Source organism: Zonotrichia albicollis, chromosome 4 (genome assembly GCF_047830755.1).
Source record: "Zonotrichia albicollis isolate bZonAlb1 chromosome 4, bZonAlb1.hap1, whole genome shotgun sequence".
Classification (NCBI taxonomy): domain Eukaryota; kingdom Metazoa; phylum Chordata; class Aves; order Passeriformes; family Passerellidae; genus Zonotrichia; species Zonotrichia albicollis.
The window spans coordinates 40,120,891-40,143,401 of record NC_133822.1 but is presented as its reverse complement, the minus strand read 5'-3'; the positions used below and the strand labels follow the sequence as shown (position 1 = coordinate 40,143,401).

General features: G+C 40.8%; 1 protein-coding gene across 1 annotated transcript in view; it reads left to right on the top strand.

The window, feature by feature from the left end:
• PLXNC1 (plexin C1) overlaps positions 1-22,511 on the top strand; it is a 71,907-nt gene that overhangs the window by 24,407 nt on the left and 24,989 nt on the right. Inside the window, exons 7-20 of the mRNA XM_005480783.4 lie at positions 1,499-1,568; positions 2,934-3,009; positions 3,129-3,182; positions 7,566-7,705; positions 8,743-8,922; positions 10,192-10,279; positions 11,188-11,394; positions 11,507-11,698; positions 15,080-15,179; positions 16,206-16,307; positions 16,656-16,759; positions 20,551-20,592; positions 21,075-21,199; positions 21,746-21,944. Of these exons, the coding sequence (XP_005480840.3) occupies positions 1,499-1,568; positions 2,934-3,009; positions 3,129-3,182; positions 7,566-7,705; positions 8,743-8,922; positions 10,192-10,279; positions 11,188-11,394; positions 11,507-11,698; positions 15,080-15,179; positions 16,206-16,307; positions 16,656-16,759; positions 20,551-20,592; positions 21,075-21,199; positions 21,746-21,944 (1,679 nt within the window). The remainder of the gene's footprint in view (positions 1-1,498; positions 1,569-2,933; positions 3,010-3,128; positions 3,183-7,565; positions 7,706-8,742; positions 8,923-10,191; positions 10,280-11,187; positions 11,395-11,506; positions 11,699-15,079; positions 15,180-16,205; positions 16,308-16,655; positions 16,760-20,550; positions 20,593-21,074; positions 21,200-21,745; positions 21,945-22,511) is intronic.

The following is a 22,511-nucleotide window of genomic DNA, read 5'->3' as shown; positions in this document are numbered from 1 at the left end:
AAAACACCTTTAGGTATCATTTCCTGGAAAAAACATTTTGAAAATGCCTGCTACTCAGTGCAGTCTAATGCATTTTAAAAGGTCAGTGCAGACCATACAGAAAATAATAGGTTCCATTAATTTCAACACAGACAGAATCAGGAAAGCATATTTGACTGTGTTGTTTTTAAAGTATTTATACAAGTTTAAAAGTAAATACAAGCTCTGCCAGTAGGAGATAAATTCCTTACTTTTACTTACTACTTCTAGTGAAATACTAGGAGTATTTTACTCTTTCTGTAGCTCATGGCCTGAGACCTTTCTCATGTATGGATTTAGGCGAGTGATTTAGGCAATTGTGTATCAACACATCAGATTTTTGCTGATAACTAGATTTCTGGAGATGCAAACAGGTGCTTGATGAAGGATTTCAAAATGTCTGTCTGTACTCATCCACATCTTTAATCATAAAAATGCTGTTGAAGTCAGAGTCTGCTATCCATTTAGGAAGGAGTTTGAACATGAGTGGTCCCAAGGGCTGTTTCTAACAAGCAGTTCAGACGAGTTTGCAGTGAGCACCCAAGTGCCATGCTGCCATGTGGAGGGAGGAGATACCTACATGAGCAACACAGATGTAGCCAAAGCTGGCTTTTATCTGAACAAGACAGCCTGTCATAAGGGCTGAGTTTTCTCTGTCTTTGCAAGATAGGTATACTTAAAATCCATGTAACTTTTCTGGATTAAAAAGCTAGCTACTTTCTAGCATAGAGAAGTCAGAAGAGTCTGCAAACATGGGTTTCATTTGATCCCAGGCAGCCATTCATTTCACAGACTACACATCTGCAGGCACACAGATGAAAGAGACCATGGTTTAAGTGGTATATATCCAATTCTACTGTTGGATGTGGTATTCTGCTCATAAGGGAAGATACTCTTTCATACCACAGCTGCCAGTGAATTGTTGGTATAGTAATTGCTAGCTGAAATAATGGCAAATTGACTCATGCAATCATAAAAGATTTAAATAGGATGAAAATTGCTACTGCATAGATTACAAAAGGAGACTCTGAAACCAAGTCTGTGAGACAGAAAGAGAGAGAAGTATGGTATGGTGGGGTCTCTTGCATTAGAACAGTCTGCTGTGTTAGAAGACAAGTTCAGAGTCTGGTTATACCACAGTATATATCACTCTGTGCTTTTTGAGAGATGATTTTATATCCCTGTTTCACAGTAGCATTTCCTTATCTATATCCTGACAATAACATTACTTTTATTTGTCATGCAGTGGTGGTATGAAACTTAATTAATACATGTGTATAAAGCATTGGCATAACTCAGCTGAAGAGTTCTGTGGAAGGACAAAATCTGGTTATTTTTATCAGTCAGAAGCGTGAGTGAATGTATGAGAGAAGGTGCATACCAAGTATAGAACAGCTACTTTGAGTTTTCAACTCAAATTATTTTTGAACTGTTATTTCTTCTAATATCCATCATATACCTAACATGTGCATTTTTCCAGATTGTCTAGTTCTTGAAGCATCACTGTCCTCAAGCTCTTGGAATATCACACAAACATTTCAGTTGAAAAAGTAAGAGCCTGATTCTTGTTAAAGTTCATTGTGGGGTTGTTGTGTGTGTGTGGGGGGAAGGTGACTAAAGTCATTCATCATTATTTTTTCTTTTTTTTTTTTTTCTGTATTTATCAAGGAACTACATAGCACTAAAGATAGTCAGATCTGTTTTCTTGGCCCACTTCCTCCTCCTCCTCTTTTTTTTTTTTTTTTCCCTTAAAAAGCTATTTCTTCTGATGACTCCCTTATTTAATGGGACCTAACTGTAGGAGAGTCATTACAATGACTGAATTTATGACAAGTGCCTGAAGAGATAATAAAGGATGTCACAATAAGATTAAAATTCTTTTTGTCCTTGCATGAAAGGTGGGCCCCTGGTACTCAGTGTAAGGCCTAGATTAGAGAAGTCAAGAGATTCTTTAAAATCACTTTGTGAAGCTGTTTTAAATTAGACCCAGATGCAATTTGAATATGCTCTATAGGTAACATGAATATAATTAAACTAGAAAGTAACATGTAATCTGCTAATAAGAATAATGAATACCTATTCTTCTATACACATTATTTTTCAGACTCTCTGTTGAGAGCTGGCAGAGGAAGCATTCATGCCCAGTACGTGGCCTAACACTTTATGATAGGTGGTTGTTAATATTTAGAAAGATCTGGCTAACATATGCTGTAGGTAACTACAGTGTTCCCATTCAGAATGCTCCTCCCCTATGCAAAAAGGCTCGTTCATGGGATGAGATAAAACTCTTGCTTTTTGGGAAGTGGCCCATCACTTCCCTGTCCCTGGGGGAACATGGGGAAGGAGCTGTCTTTCTCTAAATCAGAGCATTTCTCAGCGTGTTTGGAGAGGGACTGTGCTGCTCTTGGCTCTCTTCCATATTGATGGAAGCATTGCAAAGCAAAATAGACTAACTAATCTCAGAACAAGAATATTTTTTGGTAGATGAAAGCTATAACAAACTGGCAATACTTTCTAGCACTACACATGGAACAGAGGTTCAGACAAGCTGAAAAAAAATCAGTGATGGTTTTCTGCCCTTTTATGGTTAAAAAGTACTACCTGGCCACTCAATGTACTGGAGTAAATCACAGTAAAATGTAACCCAAAGTGTTTCCTCTGCTTCCTGCCTTTTTTGAAATTAATGACTCTCAGCATCTCAATACAGATTGTATTTCATACTAAATTTCTTCTCAGAATACATACAGCAGAACAATGGGCTTGGAGGGTAAACGGACTTTTATTCATCTCATTACATGTTTGCTTGGTTGTTCCCTTGGGTTTATGCTCTTTTCTGTCACTTGAAATTTGACATTCATGACTGAATCTAGATTGAGTTCCTGTATCTTACAAAAGCTCTGTTTCTGTGTTACCAGCTGCTCACGGTGTATACACAAGGGTGAGTGTGCCAGCTGTGAATGGATACGTGTCTCTCCTGTCACCACCTGCCAGGTGAAGTTTGTTGGGGAAAACTGGAATCCCCTGTGATGCCTTTTCCTTGTATTTTTTTATCTGAGCAGCAATCTGTCTCTTTTCTATCCTGACATGGTGAAATGCTTATTTTTTTCCAGGATGATTGCAGTGCAGCTGCTTCCAAGGGGATCACTGCTGTGCAGAAAACAGAGGTCAGTTAGCATTTTAAGATCAGCATTATTAAGGCTCTCTGGATTGGGGGAGAAATCTATTTAAAATCAGAGGACTTTGCAGAAAAAAATAGGGAAATGGATGAGGAGGAAGTCATTTGCAAAGGAAGATAATGTAGAATTTGGATTGATGCTATTTCTTCTTAGTGCTCTATTGGTGTTAAAAGGTACCAGCAAAAATTTGTGTTTCAGATGCAAGCATTGAGACAGTGAACACTGCAATTGTCATGTGCCTACCTCTAGATGCAGTGTTTACAACATTGCTTTAAATGCCAAAGTCCCTGTATGCTGTATTTAGTCACTCCACAGGAGCCAGCATGCTGAGGGCTGGAACATGTGAGCTGACCAACAACAACCTAAAAAAAAAAAGCAGAACATTTCAGGCTTAATATCTTACCTAGACTTAAAAGCATGTTTGAGTTCTGCTGTCACAGACAACTCTGGGAAACTAGGCTTCAGAGTCTCAAACCTCTTCCTCATTTTATGCAGCCAGATCACAGCTTCCCCTGAAACATAGCTGCCAGGGGAGCAGAAGGAAGGGGAGGATGTGCCACCCAGTTTCTGCATAACAGAGAAGTGGCTAGAGGATGAGTCCAGGAACTGAAATCCATGGGTGTTAGTAAATCTCTAGTTCACACTTTGAGAAAAATTTTCCTTGTTTCCAGGCTGTAGACAAAACTGGAGATGGATCCACACAAGCTGGATCACTGGGAAGGAAGAAGTGTCACTAGTGCTGCCAAAGTACCTGCTGAATCTGGTTACTAAATTCTCTACAGAATTCATATAGATTGTATGTGTGCATACAGTCTAAATTATTTGTCTCATAGGCCAGCCCTTTAACCTTCTGATCATAGGTCAGCCCTTTAACCACAAGGTTATCCCTTCATTCTTTATGGAACCAAAATCTTTTTATTTTCTCTCCAAACTGAGTGATCTTTTTGTCAGTGGTTGCTTATGACAGGTGTTAGGAAAGAAATGAGTAGTGGAGAGAAAACTGACTGATGAGTAAGTACGTAGAGATTTGCTGCCTACACTTTTTGGTTTCTGCTTTTCTGTGAGTGATGCACAGTTGTTATAAATAGTGACTTATCTCTAAGTGTTTCATTAGAACTACCCAGACTTTTACTTCTAAGACAGGGATTACCTGTTAAATTCAGCTGCTCAGCTGATGTTTCTTAAACAAAATCACAAAATACATCTTGTTTTTCACAGAGACATGTGGGATTGTAATACTTGTGCTTCTGAGCATTAATATTCTGGATTTGATCTGCATTTAAAGCATTATGGCTGGTGAAACAGAGGAAATTCTTCTTTGCTCTGCTTCCAAGTGCATTAATTTGACATTGGTAAATAGTTGGAATTGCCTGGGAGATGGCTTTCTTCCACATGCTTTATCTTGGAAAGACAGTGATGGACAAGGCAGTGAAAGCACCAGAGGCAGTGCAAAGGCAGATGTTTATTTAGAAGTGATTGATCCATTCAGAGAGCTTGAAATTGCATTTGAAATCCTGTTCTCCTTTGACTGCATGTGCTTTAAGGAGAACATACTGGAGAGTGGAGAAAGAGGATTTGTGTTTTCCCACAGCCCCAGCTGAGCATTTAGATTAATATACTTTTTTTCAGTTCCAGCCCCAGCCCTCCTCCTGACTCCAGCTGCTGGTTTCCATGCATGCACCTTCCCCCTCCCCTGCCAGAGCAGCAGCTGGAGTGGTTGGATTGAGTACCCTTGGCTAGGGAGCTGCTTTGGCTGGAAATAAGTGTTATCTTTCAGCAGGTTGTTGTTTGTCTGGAGCAGTTCCCCGTCCAGCTCTTCGGGGCTGTGTGTCAGCAATGCAGGAGGGGCTGTGCCAGGGAGGGGCTCCCAGGGTGGCAGACCCTGCCCAGCCTGGGCTGCTGCCAGGTACCCTGTGACACCTGCAGCCATGCTCAGCTCACCTCTGAGGACATGGCTGTTCACACAGCCCCAGGGAAGTGTTGGGCTGTCCAGGGGAGGGGGGAGGAGGCTGCAGCTCAGAAATATGGAACTCTATTGAAGCTGACAGGGCTGTGCTGATTTACATTACCTGAGGACCTGGTGCATGCTGTCTGTATGTCTCTTTGCATGTTTACACTTTAATCACATGCCTCACAACTAGTGATTTTTATAAATATCCTTCTGCCTCTCTGCTGTGGCCCCTGTTGCCCCTGGGCATTGCCCCCCCTGCCATGTAGCAGCTAGAAGGTCAGGGGCTGTCAGGCGCTGGGGAAATGAGCACTGCAGAGCCCAGGGAGGGCACTGGCTCCTTCCTGTTTTCAGTGAGGAAATCGTTGGGTTCCTTTGCTGCTGAGGCAAGTGTTGCAGATTGTGGCAGTCAGGCTGGGTGGGAGGTGGACTCTTGAGTAGCTGAGGTCACCTTGCCTCGGTGCTGTGGCTGCCCTGACTCCAGGAGGCCAAGGCAGGGTGCTGTGAGGGGCTCAGGGAAGGGGAGATTGCACAGGGGACTGAAACTTTCCATGGATAATACTTCTCGTGATTTCTTTGTGTGTAAGAAAAGAAGCAAGGCAGGTCATCTGAAGCACTCTGGGATGTGTGGTGCCTGGCAAAGAGAGCAGTGGGAGCCCTGAGGCACCACAGTGAAACGCTGCACCCCTGAGCAATGGGTGCCTGGCATTTCCCTCACGAGGGTTCACAGCCCTGCTGCAGTCTGGGGATCTCCATGTGTTTGTGTGATGCTGTGGTATTCTGGTGCTTCAGGGATCCCTGGTGGTTACCAGTGAGAACCCAAAACAGTGTTTTCCTCCTTTCTGTGCTATTTGGCTTCTGAATTTGTGTGAGGATATTGACTGTCCTTGGTGCACTGGAGGTTGGACACAAGCAGAAAGATGCAGGTAAAGAAACAGCGGTTTGTTGGCTTTAGTATCTTAGATTTCTGCTTTACTTGTCCTGTCCCAAGGATTAAACTGATTTCCAGATCATCGTGGGAGTGAATTTTCCCCCTCAGGCTGTTTGTGAGGGATTTCCTTTGCCTTCCTCTATTATCCACACAAGAGGTCATCTTGGAGGCCCTTTTACAGGACCTCTGGCCCCAGCCTTTGCACTCTCTGGCCTTTTCCTAAGGCACAAGCTGCAGCTTTCCGTCAGTGCTGACAGATGCCTCATTTGCTCTGGGGTGCTCTGGCATTCAGTGAACCGTGGCAGTGTGTGGGGACAATGTGCAGGGACCTTTTTGAAATGGTCAAAGTGTTGTGACCCCGATGGTCCCTCAGGCTACCAGCCCAAAATCTTAGTGCTGCTTTGGGTACATGAAATTATTGATGGTGAGAAAAACCTGTAGCATGGACTTTCCTAGAGACTGTGCACCAGCACCCTTAACAGGATCAGGAAGACTGAACTTCCCAGTGAATGTGTCCAGGGCTGCACAGCAAAAATCAGGATAATCGCAATGCTCTAAAAACTCAAATTAAACCAGTAGTACAGGCAGTCTAAAGTTAAGCTAAAAATGGTTTGCCAGAGCAGGTCCCAAACAGTTTGTGGTTTCACATGCGTATTTTCCTGTTTTTTTGAATGTTTCAGTTTGTTGTCTGAAAGATAGACAGAGAGGAAGCTGTCTGTGTGATTGTAAAACTGGGGAAGCAGCAAAACTGCTTAAACATGAGATGCTGTCAAAAGTATCAAGAGAATACAGTAGGGAAAAAATATCTCTTCTTGCTCAGTAGTGTTAGTAAGTTAGAATAAGTAAACATAGACAAAGAAGAGCACAGTTTCTGCAAGACTGTGACAACATCACAGCAAACTAGAGCTGTTTCTAAATGCTGGAGAACTTCTTAGCCTAAAAATAAGATACCAAAAGACTCCCCTGCAGTTGTTTTATACCTTTAATTCTGTGTATGACTTTGAAAAGTCTTTCTACTAAAGCTAATTCTGGGGTGCTTTCTCAAATTTTCATTCGAGGATTTCACCCTGCTTCCCCTTTTCAGGTCACAAAAGATGCCTTCGCTTGTTCATCTGATCTCTCATAGTGACAGCACCATGGGTTTTGTCTTGCCTTTTTTTTTTAGTTCTTCAGGGGTCACATGAAATGTATCATTTCAAGCTGGGTTTTTATGCTACCTACCTTCCAGTATGTCAGACTGTGATTTCTTTAGGCAACTTTCTTGTGAGATAAATTGAAATATAAAATATGTAGGCGAAAATAGTTGCTTTGTAATAAAGTTGTGATTGACAGTACTTCCCAGGATTAAGTTAAACAGGATTTAAAATTATTAATAAAAATGTATCCCAGTGCCATGAAATCTGTGTTTCTGAGTGCTGGTTGTTTTTACAGCTGTTGCTTATCTGCCCAGCTTTTTCATAACCAGATCTTGTTTTGCTTTCTTTCCTAATAGCATATCAGCATTCAATCCATTGAACCTTTGTGGATTTCTACATTAGGCAAAAGTGAAATAACAGTCAAAGGAGAAAACTTTACACGTGCATCAGGCATAAAACTGATACTGACTGGAATCACTGGCTGTAAACCAGACGTGTGAGTTAAACTGAAAAATAACACTATTTACTTTGCATGGTGAAAATTATATCCATTTTGCTCTAGCAATATGGTTGTGTGAACAGTTGTCATATAACTGTCCTCAGCAGAGCAGAGGATGCTCTGCACTCCTTTAGTCAAACTTTCACTTTAAATTACCAAGGGATGAAAATTAATTTGGTGTTTGAGTACAACACAAAGGATGGGAGGGTTGTCAGTTCTCTCAGTAGCAGTGGGACAGTTTCATATCTGTGGCTCTCTATGCCTTCTAGCAAGCACCAAGAAGCTAGGTCACAGGAAAGCTTCAGTTTTTGTTTGAATCTCCTCTGCTTCAAAATATTCCTCATATATTCTAGGATTCTGCTTGTAAAGCACAGACACCATGCCAGGGAATGAAATCTCTTGTACAACAGCTCCTATTTTTCTCTGTTGATGATCACACTGTGCAAGCCCCTAGATAATTAGGCAGTCTTATTCTGAATCAGTTATTTTCAGGTGCAGCTGCAATGGTTGCCTGTGATTAGGAAGCCCATTTTACATAGCTTGCACTTAAAAAGGTAGTGTTCAATTTTTGCTTCAACCATGGATTTTCAGGGAACCACTGAGAAAAAAGGAGAGAAGGAGGGTAAGACAGGAAGTAGAGAGAAAGAGGAAGGAGTGAAAAAACGGGAGAAAAGAGAGAAAAAAAAGAAGAAAGAAAAGGAAAATGAAGATTGTCATTCTTGACTAGCTCATAGAGCATGCTGTTAGCACAGAGAAGTACACAGTAAACAGCAAAATCACACATTACATAGCCTCATCCCAGGGTTGATTATCTATACTGTTTTGTGTGATTATTGTCACATAGCAACTTCATTCAAAAGATGCCCTACTTTGTCTCTTCAACTCCCTGCTCTCTCTTTCCACCTCCATCTGGCAGCTCAGACAGAGATTCAGTTCTCTTTTCTCCTTGTCTCCTGCTGTAGGCTATAGGCTTCATGTAGTAACACCAGTAAGTGGCATCTTGTGTTTCAGTGTTTGTTTTCTTTCTTCTTCAGCATTAAAGTCAGAAATGTGCTGAATGATACACAAATGACATTTGCTCTCCCACCAACACGTAAAGAGGCCAAAAGTATATGTATCCAGGCTAATGGGAAAAAATGTTCACCACCAATGACCCTGCATTATGTTTCTCTGCCATCATGTTCTAGAATTACACCAAATACCTCCTGGATCAGGTAAGTTTGTCTTCCTGTACTTTTTATGTATTTATTCAAATGTAATTGCACTGAGCCAATATGAGCCTTCTTCCTTGGCCAGACTGCAGCTGAAGCAAGTTTGGAAGACTGCTGTAAGCTTTGTGTTGGATAAATTTAAGCCTGTGAAGTGATTTAACAGATAGGGTCATAGTAGCTGCAAGATGGATTCTGTAGAATTCTGCCTACCTCAGGTCTCCTTTACAGAAGTCAAAAGTAGTCTATTCCTACTAAACCTAAACCCAAAACATGGATAGCAGAAATTCTAACTCCAATTAATTTGATTTCTTGATGCTAATATAGCCTTCATCTGTGAAACGGTATAAAGTATCAGAGGATTGGAAGGGAAGTGAAAATAATCATCATTGCACTGATGTACACAGACTTGCTTTACAATATGATTCCCTAAAGCCAGGAGAGCCCTTTTCAAGCCTTTGCTGTGTTCTGCAGAAAACTCACAGACCTGGTGAAAGACTTACAGTGGTTTTAAAGATATTCTCTGGCACAGCTTTCCACCTGTCTCTCTGCTTTCACAGTTTTTACCTGTTCTCACGTTCTGAATCTGATATCTTGTCAAGTGAGGATTTGAGGGAATGGGTTGGGCTGGCAGCTGCAGCAGCTAAGCAGCCAGGATGCATGCCCTCATCTCCAGGTGAGAGGCAGCTCAGGCAGCTGGATATTAATAATACCTTAAGCCACTCCAACTCTGTAGAGCAGAGACTGTGAGCCACAGCCCTCAGACACAAGCAGCATTGTGTGCTGAGACAGATGGTCTGAACACCGCCGAGAATGTTTCCTGTGAGGAGCCTGGCACGGAGAGTTTGTCCTGAAGAAGGCAAGAATTGAGCACAGGCAGGGCTGTGCTGGGGCAGTGAAACACCGCAACGCTCTTTCTTCGAGGCAGAGTATTAAATCATGCTTGGGTTCCTTGGCTGCATAAATAGAAAAAAAAGGTGAAGAGTCCCTGAAAAGGAGTATGCATGTGTGTGCAGTCAAGTCCTGTGGTTTTGGGGTAGCAAAAGTATTTACCATGACATTATGAGGAAAGAGTGGAAGTACACTGTATAGCTCAAATTATCTTGTTCTGTAGTTTGACTTTATTATGTTGTCTGCTACCAAAGCAAAATGCACTTGAGTAGTTTATTCACAACTGAAACCCTAATGCAGGATGTGCCTGTGGGAAGAGAGATAATATTAATCTCCCTTTCTCACCACGTTTGTTTGTGTTTTGTTTTGCTTTGGTTTTTGCAGTGGTGGTCGCAAAATTACCACAACTGGTAGAAATTTTAATGTGGTGGACAGTGTGATTATTTCAGATGACCAGAGATCAAACCTCACAGTAAGTCTGAACCTCCTTTATAATACCAGATAGAGGTCTCTTGAATCATTAGGTTGTTTTCCTAAGGTTTGAGGAGAAGAGACCTCAATAATTTCCAGCCATTTGCACGGACATGTCAGTCACCCTACTGAAATAAATATGACCACTTACAGGATTACAGTTATACACATTCTTAGTACAGACTCACAAATACACATAAGCTGCTCTCCTGCATAATTCCCTGAGCTTTTTTTATGGTCTAGGGACAAATCTGTCCTTTTTGAGTCTCCCCAGTCTCCACATTTGGGTGTGTTGGAGGAGGGGGTGCTATGCTTCCCTCTGGCTCTGTGCTGAAAGCCCATAGGGTGCCACTGCCTCAGTGAGGGGCAGCAGGCTGGAGCTGAGGTTGGGATGAAACCTCACAACCTTTCTGCAGGGAGGGAAGCACTTTGTTGACCCTTGCAGCACAGAGACCAGAACACAGCAGAATCACCATGGAGTAAACAATGACCCAATGCTACAATGAGTGTAGCAACCCCTTCTCTCAGGAGTTAAGTTAGAAAGAGCAAATTCCTAGGAGTGCTGGAGAGCTTGTCTTACTCTTCTCTTGTCACCTGCATTGAGGGGAAAGAAGGAAAATTCATTATCACAATTCCTGTCTCATTGCAGGAAATAGTTACCCTAGCAGTGAGCAATCAGCATTAAAGCAGTGTGCAGAGTGTGTGACAAATGCAGTTAAAGGTAGACATGAGCTCAACACAGAAATTTTTCCAGGTGCTCTGCATGCAGCCCTGATCTCAGAGAAGAGGTTTAGCAGGTAGCTGTGTGAAGCTAGGAAGATATTAAAATAAATTTGAGTGCCTCTGTTTGCGATTGTACCCACTGTTGAGTATTTAATGACTGTGAGAGCTTTGCTATTGCATTTCTAGGTCTCTAGGTGTCCTGGAAATGCATCTGAATATCATTATTTAACGCCAAGCCTGAGCCATGCAACAGAGGGTAAAGTTGTTGATATGATGTTAAGAGTGGATACTACCTTCATACCTTGTGTCAAATTACACTATCACCCAGACCCAGTGTTCATTAACTACCAGCTGCACACTGAACTGGATCCTGATCTGGAATTAAAAATATATGTAAGTTTTGAAATAGTAAACTACAGTACCTAATTTAAAATAGTGCTTGGAAATAAATTTTTTTCTTACTGTATTTAGTGACTGATCATTTCCTTCAATTTTTTCCCTCTAGAAAGAAAATGATAACTTGAATATTTCTAAAACGGAGGTAGAGGTTTATCTATTATATATGACTGGTGCACAGACCAAAAAGATATGGTTCAGTGTCCAAAATATTACCAAAAAGCCAGACCGTAGCACCATACTGTGCAAATTCAAAAGGGAAGGAACCGACAAGATTGACTTTTCCACTGTGAAAGTTTTCGTAAGTAGAAATCCCTTTTGTTGCAGTTCAGCAGCGTTTGAATGTTTATACAAGAGTAGTGAAATGTATCATTAGTGCTGCTGTGGTACTTGGTAGTACAGTTTTCTTCCTCATGCCTAAGCATGCCTGCCTGGCTTAGGTGCACTGACAGAACTGAGTTCATTTTCTGGGGTGGTGTCAGAGGGGAGCTTTGCAGGCAGAGCTGAACTCTCTGAGCTGAGCTCCAGGAGAGCAGTGGCAGTCACACCTCTAATCTGCAGAGCAGACATCATTGGAACAGCATCACTGTCTCCAGGAGAGCCCCTCATCTCAGATCTGTAAGCAATCTAATTCTCCATTGGCCATGAGGAAAAGGATTGTGTTCTCCCAGTCACTTTTTCCTGCTAAAGTAGGTAAATATGTGTCTCAGGGATCACCAGTGAGACAGAAGGCATTTCTAGATGAAAAATGGGGTGGAATTCAATGTGCACTGGGAAAGCTAAAATGCTTTGAGCATGTGGCACAAAGCCAGGCCCAAATATAAGGACATTAGCATGGATGTCAAAGCTGAATTGCAGCTTAAGATATTTGCTCCATGAATAAGACGAAGATACAAATTTTTTAAATGCTATGATTACCATTTATGAAGGAGAAAAATTATGCCAGACTCTTATTGCAGTGTATGGTGGTATAAAACTGAAATAACTCTATTGACTTCAAGGCATATGGCTCATAGTAAAGATTAACCAAGCTATTCTTGATTTTTTATCACTTTTAACTGATCCCCCATCTGTGGATCCTGCCATCTGAGCCAGTTATGGCATGGAAAAACCTTTCTGAGTTTGGTGTTGCATTTAAAAATCAGTGTTGCCCTGCTCTATCACATGCTCATCCTGCAGACTTCATAGGAGTGACTGTCATAGAAAGGCCAGCACTTTTATAAAGCAAATCAAATGCAATAGTTACCATGTAACATTGCACTTCTAGTACCTTTCAATTTTTTTTCCAACATAAGAAAAATATAGAAGTAGCAAATCCTCACATTTTTTAAAACCTTATGAATAGATCATCATAGAAGAAGTAGGGCCACTGAAAAAAGGATAAGATGGGTATAAAATATAAGTTTGACTGAAGAATAAATGTATTTCTGGCCTTAGTTTTCCAGAAGAAATAAGATATTGAGTGTGGGTTCAAAGACAGAAGGATCAGTCTGCATGAAGGTGTCAGAGAAGAAAATGCCATTCTTGTGGCAGAAGGAAGATTCAGATAGATCAAAGGGCTCGACAACAGGAGCAGGATCATTCCCATCACAGCACTGAGGGAAAACTGACACATGACAATGTAGGCTTAGTAGGAAAGATTTTAAATAAAACAGAGGTCAGGAGACGTGTGACTGGAGAGCAGCAAATAAAAACTCCGTATTTTAAATTGGAAAAACCCCCAAACCCTAGGCAAATGGAGGCTTGCTGATTTAATCCTAGCTCTATGTAACACTTGAGAATGTATTCTGAATTACTCATGAAAGATCTGGAGGTAAGTGAAAAATGGGATAATTGTCAAAATCCTTTTAATGAAAGCAGATCATGCTAGATATCTTCATTTTCTAAGATGAGTGTTTTCCTCAACAACAAAAAAGCTATAAATCACATGTACCTGGAAGTCATTCAGTAAACTATTTAACATGGTGATTATGAGGCTGCCAGGGGTTAGAAAAATCACATGCTGTGTGTGGGGAGCTGGCTCTGGGCAATGCTGATATTCATACAGATATTCTTTAATATCACCACTGACTTGAACACAAAAATCAGGCATGCACTGGTAACATAAAGCTCAGAGGCATTACCAGGCCAGAGAAGGTTTTATAATGTCATGCGGAAAAATGAAATTAATTTAGGAATAGGAACTGGATTAATTCAGGTGTACCTTACACAGTCTGTGATTCATAAGCAAGAAAAAAGATAAGGAAAGAAATGAGACCACTAGATAGGAAGCTTATGGTGAAGAATAAAGATAATTGAAATATAAGCAGATAATTAAGTGAATGCTTTGTCTCACTTTTCAATAAACAAGGATGAGTAAAAGAAATTTCTGCTTTAGGAAATCTTCATTTGGACATGAGAAGTCTAGAAAAGTAGATGTATTAGTCACAGGATGTGTAATAATTTAGCCACTAATGCATTTGAGCCTTGGAAAAGGGTAATGGGATCCTAGGAAGGCAAAGACCAGAAGGGCTTTGCATAGGAACTGTGAAAACATAGAAACATCAGAGGAAAAACTAACATTTGCTGAAAGAATCTGCTTTGTCTCCTGTTCCTTGTAGCCCCAGAAATATAAAGGCTGTGTCCTCCCAGCCCTGTGGGTTTTTTGCTTGCTTGTGTCTGTGTAGCTGTGATGTGAGTCTCCATTTGGCAGTCTGCAGCTGCCCTGGCTGCTCACCTCCTGTGACAAGCCACTGATTGCAATCACCAGATCTCTGCCTTCCCTGCTGTAACCCAAAATAATTTCAACTCAACCCTCCTTTTCAATTATCTCAAGATCATTTCTGTCCCTGGCACTTGGTGGTATTCTTTTTATGTGCCAAAACATATTTTTGTGTCTAGCCTGTTTATAGCTTTAGCTACCCTTTATTTATGTGCTTTTGCAGTCCGCTTTCAGATCCTCCTTTGTGAATTTTCTCCTGCCATAATTATCAGTGGTAAATGCCTCAGTTTGGCATTTGGCAGACTTCTGCACTTTCATGTATCCCTAAGAATTAATGCCTGTCCTGCCTTTGCCAAGCCCATGGCTGGGGGATGTTGTACATGTATTGTAACATGTTCATGTACATGTTGTACCTGTACTGTATGTTGCATTTTATTTTAATGACCCTCAGGAACAACGTCCTACACAAAGGGGTTGAAACTTCCTCAGAGAAATAGGGAAGAGGGCTGTAGGCCAGGTGTCTCTGAAAAAATTCTACTTCCCTCATTCTTATTATGAGTCTTATCTTACTTTTCTGCTCAGTAGAGTAACACTGTGAGTGCAAACCTGACTTCCTTGTTTCAAAATGCCAAAATGTTTAGTTGCAGCTCTGACTGCATGAGCCACTTGGCCCAGCTGGAGGCCAGATCTTGCCTTGCATTTGAGGGTCTACTTTGCAGCAAGAGCATGGCAAAATTTGGTGGTGCATGAGGACTTCTAAATTTTTTCATCATTGCTCTGTTACCCTGCTTAAATAACAAATACAGTAAAATTTAAGTTAATGTTTGTTCATGTGCATTTTGATAAACTTCTACTGTTATTCCCAATAATCTACCATTATCCTTATGTGCCTTAAATACTTTTTTTAAAATACATTAGATGTCATTTTAAGCACTGATATATTGCCTGTCCTCTATTAACACAGCCATTGCTTTTCTTCAGGTCAAACTAGGAAATTTTGAGCATGAAGTCAAACCAACATCATCACACATATATTTATATGTTCTTATTTTGCTACCTATTGTGGTGGGTGTCATTATAGGTAAGTACAATAATGTATTATCAGCTTTTGATTTGCTGGAGGGTGTGATCAGGACATAGACACTGCACATACTCACATGTCTGGAACTGTCACAAACAGACTGATGTTTTGCCCCGTTCCCAATAAGAGTGGACAAAGTTAACTCTGTTCTGGTGGTGAAATCTGAATTGTCAAAATGCAGCACATCACAAGCATGTTACAAGACAGTAACATTTCTGTCTGTTCTGCTGGGATTCCTCACTTTCACTTCATGAAGCAAGCCACAGAACTGACATCCTGGAGTCACAACTTGGTCCCTTCCAGCTGTCAGAGCTCAGCTACCCTCCTGTCCCTGGGGCAGATGTACCCTAACAACCTGCTTATCCTCAGTCAGTGTTTGTGGTGTTTCTGCCCAGTCTCATTTGGATGATTCATGAATTTGTGGGTCATTACTAAACTGAGGGAGGTAATTAGTTGTCCCCTTCTCTTCCTGGTGCTCCACTTTTTTTAATGTGTCTTTTTACCTGGTTATATATTTGATAAACTTCTATTTATTTTAATAAGTATAGGAATTTGTTCATTTGGTTGATTGCTTTTTTTAAAGTTCATTTTAAAAAGGAGCCATATGTCACGCCTTTATTCTCTCTAAATAAGCTTTAGAAAAGTTAACAATTTGTAAGTGGATTTTCTGTTCAACTGATTTTTTTATTTAATCAGTGCTACCTTAAGTAGGTTGCTATTAGTAGAAGTGGTTGTTAGAGTCTGTGTCTCACTGTGCAGGCTGTATATAACAGGATATGCTGCACTTTCAAATAAAGTTGGGTTGACGATTCAAGACCTTGCTAAAAGGAATGATTTTTCTAAAGATTGGGGTATATATATATCCAGATAACTAGGGCTCATGGGTAGTAGTACAGGGACAACAATAAAACACTAATTGTGCAAATGTACATTAATCTTTGTGTTTCTTGATAATAAATTATGTCTTGTATAGGAGTTCTCTGTTCTGTGATTTCTGTACTCAGAGTCTTTTTCTCTTCCTTTTAGCGGCATTCATAGTTACTAGATACAAATCCAAAGAGTTAACTCGTAAACAGAGTCAGCAACTTGAGCTGCTGGAGTATGAGATTCGTAAGGAAATACGTGAGGGTAGGTCTGCAGCATATTTTCTGAACTGAAACTGTCAAGAAGCTCCCATTATATAAACATTTTCCTTTTGTAGCTGTTAGAATATTTGTGTGTTGTATCAGAGTTGCTGTTTAATATTGTAAGCACTGCAGTAGCAGATAGCTCTGAGCTAATAGGATTGCATGTAGTATTTCCTTCAACAAAAAAGTAGATTGCTACTTTCCAGCTCCTAGGAGCTTCAGCTGTAAAAACAGCCCCTTTTCCCTGAAAACTGTTTTTGAAGGAATATCTACTGGGGCCAAGTTATAATTGTGATTTTGTGTCAACTAAACTAACTCTCTGGGTGGGGATGGGGGGGTGCTTTTTCAGGATTTGCTGAACTGCAGATGGATGAATTAGATGTGGTGGACAGTTTTGGAACGGTTCCCTTCCTTGACTACAAACACTTTGCTCTTAGAACTTTCTTTCCAGAGGTAAATATTTACAAGTCTTTCGGTTGTCAGCCCTGACTAATAGTAAAAAATTGAGGAAAGTCAGGATCAAACAACTAAAGGAAATACTACACAGTAATTGCACTTTGTTCTCACAAGAAGCTTTTCTTAAATTAAGAATTACGAAACAACACTTAAATATATCTCTATATTTAGCCAAGCCTTTGTGCTGTAGATAAAGCAATATTCTTGAATTTTCAAGGGTTGTGTGTGTCCATTTATTTTTGTTCAGCCTCACTGAGCTGCTTGCCTTTCAGGCCATCTTAACTAAGCTATAATTTATCCATTGCTCTTTTTTGTTCCCATGCTTTCACTTCCAATGCTATAGCTAATTAAAGTAACAGTCAGGCCAGCTACCATGCTAGCTAACATCATAACACTTCCTAATTAGATTTGTGGGATGAAGAAATGGCTCTAAGATGGTGCTGACTTTCTACACCAAGGTGGTGACAGAAATGGTAAGATGTTGATTCAAAGGGGTGCAGCTCAAATGCTTAGAAATGACATGAGTAGTTATGTGCTTTCCAGTTTAGAGGCAGATATTTTCAGTGTTTGTTGAAGCAGTTTGGCCACTGCATCAGCTGTTCTCTTGAATGTTTTACTTCCCTTACTAATTTTTTTTTTTGCCTGTGTGGCATTATCAGCCTCATAATGCCATTATCAGCCTCATAATGCCATTATGAGGCTGATAAGTGCCTTTGCCACAGCTTTCAATATTAATACCGTGAAGGTAACCAGTACTTACGAGCATTTATCCAGTTGGCAGAAGCTGTGATCCCAACTGGTGATATTTTCCTGTATGACTGGCACCAGTAGGTAGCAGCTTGGTTAGTTTAGGGCATGACTGGTATGGATGTGAATTATCTACCAGGCTTCATGTATTGCTCATCACTGCTGCAGCCGGGTCTTGCACTTTTGTCTGCACACTGATTCACTCCATTGCTGTTTGTGATCCTAGCCAAGGCTCATTGTGATAAAGTTAAATACATGTGGCAGTGCAGAATCAGGGCTTTGGTTTTTGCTTAAAACCAAATACCAGACACCAAAGCAGAATAATATTTAGCAATTACATATGCAAACTCTCTGTATCATTTGAGTCCAGTTCTCACACCAAAGGGAATATCTCTGCTGGTACTACTGTTATGCCCCCAGCCTAATTTTTAGAGGGTCACCAGGTGGTTTGAAGAAAGTGGAGAAGAAACTTTACTTCCTGTATCTCTTTCCTTTCTGTTTGTTTTGTTGCCGGGCATATTAGCATCAAAATAACATTTTATTCTTAAGAATGTACCTTTTCCTATACTTTCCTGTGTCAAAACAGTAATAGTCTGTGGAAGCTGACTCAGTGGAAATGCTGTGCTCTATGCAAATAAAAAGTTAAGAAGAAAGGTATAAAATTTGCCACTATGCTGCAGTCTGTAAAGTAAAAATGGGAAGGGCTCCTGTTCTGCCTCGGTGAGTCTCATGCCACTGCACATCCTGGAAATTATTTCAGTTGGATTTAGTCTCAGTTTGAAATACTTATCCCACAAAGGTACACTTGCTACTGTTAGCTCTCTGCAAACATACAGTGTCAGGCAACTTACTTAAACTGTTGTATACCAATTTCTTCTGCTAAGTACTTACTGTTTGCATTGCAGTAGTGTCCAAACATGCCTTGTGCTGTAAGAATGTGGCAGAAAAGCAGTGCTCCACTGAACAAATATTATAGAAGATCAGAAAAGCCAGTGGGGTACATATTGCAGCTGAGTGTCAGAAGGGTTGACAGGAGGGTCAAAGTGACAAACCACCACTTCCCTCACTAACCACATGTGTTTGAATGATGTCCATATTGCACTCTTTGTGCTCTCCAGTGTGATTGATGGGCTTTGTCTCATCTAATCTAAGCTGTTTTAGCATGGAAATTGAAACTGTTGACTGAGCATCTTCTGAAGTCAGTGCAGAGATGGGCAGCTCAGGAAAGCAATTCATCCCACTTGTCTGAGCCATCTCCCTTAGGATGGGACAAGCTGCTTAAAGAGGGACTCCCATACCTAAAATGAAGAGTGATCCACCCCACCTTTGTTCTGAGAGTCTTGCTTCCCACTGCTTCAGTTTTCTTTATTTGATCTAGTTTAATAGCTTTTAGTGCTTGTAGGTCTTAATTGGATATTATATCTACTCTTAAAATGTTCTTGATGCTTGATAAGCCTGATTTTTGCTTTGCTTGTTAAATTTGTCTTTTTATTTCTGTTTTCCCTCAGTTTCACAGATTGTTTGGTTTAATGCTCCAATCCTTGTTCCCTGTTCTCAGGCATTTTTAACCTTTAACACAGTTCTGGTTCTTTCACTCTACATGTGTGTGTGTCTTTTATTGGTAGTTGATGTTGGGCTTGCTAAAGAAGGTCTGGAGAAATGGGAATAGCCAATGGAGGAAGAGGGGGAACAGTTTGGTAGAGTAGAATAGAGCAGGAGGAATGAGGAAAAGGAGGGATGAACAATCAGATATGTAGATGAAAGATCAGATGTGAGATGCCAGTGTGTGCTCACAGCTCAAAGTCAGTCACAGCCAGGGCTGCATCAAAAAGAAGCATGGCCAGCAGGCTGAGGGAGGTGATTCTCCCTCTGTGCCCTGTGAGACCCCACCTGGAGCACTGCATCCAGCTCTGGGGCTCCCAGCACGAGAGGGACACAGGGCTTGTTAGAGCAGGTCCAGAGGAGGGGGATGAAAATGCTCAGAAGGTTGGGACACGTTTTCTGTGAACAATGTCTGAGCCAGCTGTGCTTGTTCAGCCTTCAGAAAGGAAGGCAGCCTTTCAGTTAAAATGGGGCTTGTAAGAAAGATGGAGACAGACTTTTAACCAGGGCCTGTAGTGATAGGACAAGGACTAATGGTTTTAAACTGAAAGATGATAAACTTAAATTGAACATAAGGAAGAAATTTCTTACGATGATGGTGATGAGGCCCTGAAACTCATTGTCCAGAGCAGTTGTAGGTGCCCCATCCCTGGAAATGTTCAATGCTAGATTGGATTTATGTAGCCTGGTCCAGTAGAAGATATCCCTACCCAGGGCAATGGAGTTGGAACTCGATGATCATGAAGGTCCCTTATGACCCAAACCATTCTGTGGTTCTGTAAGGAAACTAGGGGCTGCCAGCATGACAGATAAAGCAGATGACAGTAAATGCTGTAGATCTGTTGCTCAAGAGGCATTGACAAGGTGTTTGAGAACTGGGAGCTTCCTTTTGTGTGAGAGCTTTTGCTAGGACTGGATGTGTGGTGGCACCTGTGCCTCAGTGGAGACTGCCAGCATGGACGTCCTGGCGAGTTCATTAGTGGCTATTCATGGGGTGCCTTGCAATGAATGGAGGCAGATGAGCTCAAGTGTCACTTGGTGAACAGCAGCCCTGTTACCCAAGGCTGTCAGTGCCAGCCAGGAAGGATGCAGCCTGCAGCACCCCTTGCACACCAGCACATTTGCAGATGACAGTGACACACAGCTCTTCCTGGGGAGCCTTGGCTGAGTGCTGTGCTAGTGCAGCTCAGCAGCATGAGTAACACACACAGCACATTGAAGATGATACCAGGTCATTTTTGAGAGTTCACTTTCCAGTGAACTTTGGCAGCACCTTTACAGAAGTCACTGTGTAGAGTTTTTATATTGTATCTGCTAGAAGTCGACATTTCTATTGTTTTGTTTTGAGTAGTATCAGGAACATGCTTGGTGTGTTAAACGTACATGTGCTAGAAACTTCTGGTGTACTTGTGAATGATAAATATCCCCTTATATTTTAGTCAGGAGGCTTTGCATCCATCTTCAGTGAAGAAATGCCCCAGGTAAGCTGATGTAGTGTGATATGCCTTATTTAATTTTTTTTCAAGAGTGATTGCATCCCTTCTCTCAGTGCTGTCCTAGAACGCATCAGCTTGCATTTTCAGCATGTTCTCTTTCCTCCATGAGGGGGGTTACATGGGTTTTTATGTAAAAGGAGTTTGAAGTATAAGGTGCTCTTATCCAATGTGTATTTGACTTAGATAAAACAGAATCTCATCATGGGAAATGATGGGCAAACTTAACTATTGGCATTGCTTTGTGTATAGGGCAGAAAATGTATGCTCTGCATGTGTATATTCTGTGTTGTACACAAACATAAATGCATTTTTGGTAAAATCCTGAGACACCTTAAATAAATGCAAAATTCCCACTGATTTGAATGAGGCCAGGATCTTATCCCATATGTTTCTTTCAATTTTTTATGAGCATTAAGAATCCATCATAGCCAAACTACAGTTTGCTTATTTTTGTTTAACTATTCCAGAGCAGAGACCAAACGAGCAAGGATGAAAGCTTCAACATGTTGCATGCTTTAATTTGTAACAAGAACTTTCTTGTTACTCTCATTCACACCCTTGAAAAGCAGAAAAATTTCTCTGTGAAAGACAGGTATAGTATGATTATGCTTATCATCTTCAAGAAAAAGAATTAGCAGGAAGAAACAACATGGGTTGTGGCACACAAATGTATTTGGTAGTTTTTGCAAAACAAATTTGCAGTACTCTGGAGCATTTTTCCTTCTCCATCTGTACTCACTGAGGAAGAAAAAACATTGCCATTAAAACAAGCAATTAAAGAGAAATTGGAATGTTTGTACATATAAACAAAGAGGCAAAGGAGCAGGAAAGCTCAGTTCAAAACTGTAAACACTTCCTGCAGTTAGATCAACAGTTCTACAGTTTAGAAATGTTCTGTCACTGGAGCAGGTGTTGTTCTGCAAAATTAAATTTAGAGACACACATTCTGTGTTTAAAAAATAATCACAAGAGCAGATGGACTTGAATTTTTTATATTTTTGTAGCGAACAGTGGACAGTTTATGTGCCTAAGGAGGAAGAACTTAGGATATGAGCTGCACTAAAGTGTGTTTCATTTATTAAAGATGACTGGGAAGAGAAATTCCAGAATCAGAGCATTCTTTTTTTTGCCCCCACAGGTGCTTGTTTGCATCCTTCTTGACTATTGCACTGCAAACTAAGCTAGTTTATCTGACCCATATTTTGGAAGTATTGACAAGGGACTTGATGGAGCAATCGAGCAACGTGCAGCCTAAGCTCCTGCTCAGACGAACTGAATCTGTGGTAGAAAAATTGCTGACAAACTGGATGTCTGTCTGCCTTTCTGGGTTTCTCCGGGTATGTGTACACCTTTTCACTACATGAGATATGCAGAGAATTTATTGAATTGATTTTTTCCATAGGAGCTGTCAGAGGGATCAGTTTAAAGCATTCAGTCTAGCATTTAATATTATGAGTGAGCACTCTTCGAGTTTAGGTGGCTTAGCTGGCTGTCATCAGTGGAATGCAGGAAAAGAGCACATCTCCAAGCAATGATCATGTCACGTATTTTGGCAAGATTTGGGTAATTTTGTAATTCCAGCGTATCCTTTGCTCATACCAGACATTTCAGCCCAGTGAGATCTGTTGTGATCATATTGAAAGACTGATACACTTGACAGAATGCAGTGGTACCCATCTATGCAAGGGGTTGGAAAGCTACCAAGAAATGGAGATTTGAGGAATACCATCCTTTGGAAAACTAAACTTATTTCCAAACTTTTCAACCTCCAAGCAGTATTGCAGATTTCAAGATCTAAATTACTTCAAATGAAAACAAAATAAGCATTTAGTTTCATTTTAATATTTGCTCCTTTTAGTAACTTGATAGCACTTTGTTGTTGGTTTCAGTGCTTGGTTACTCTT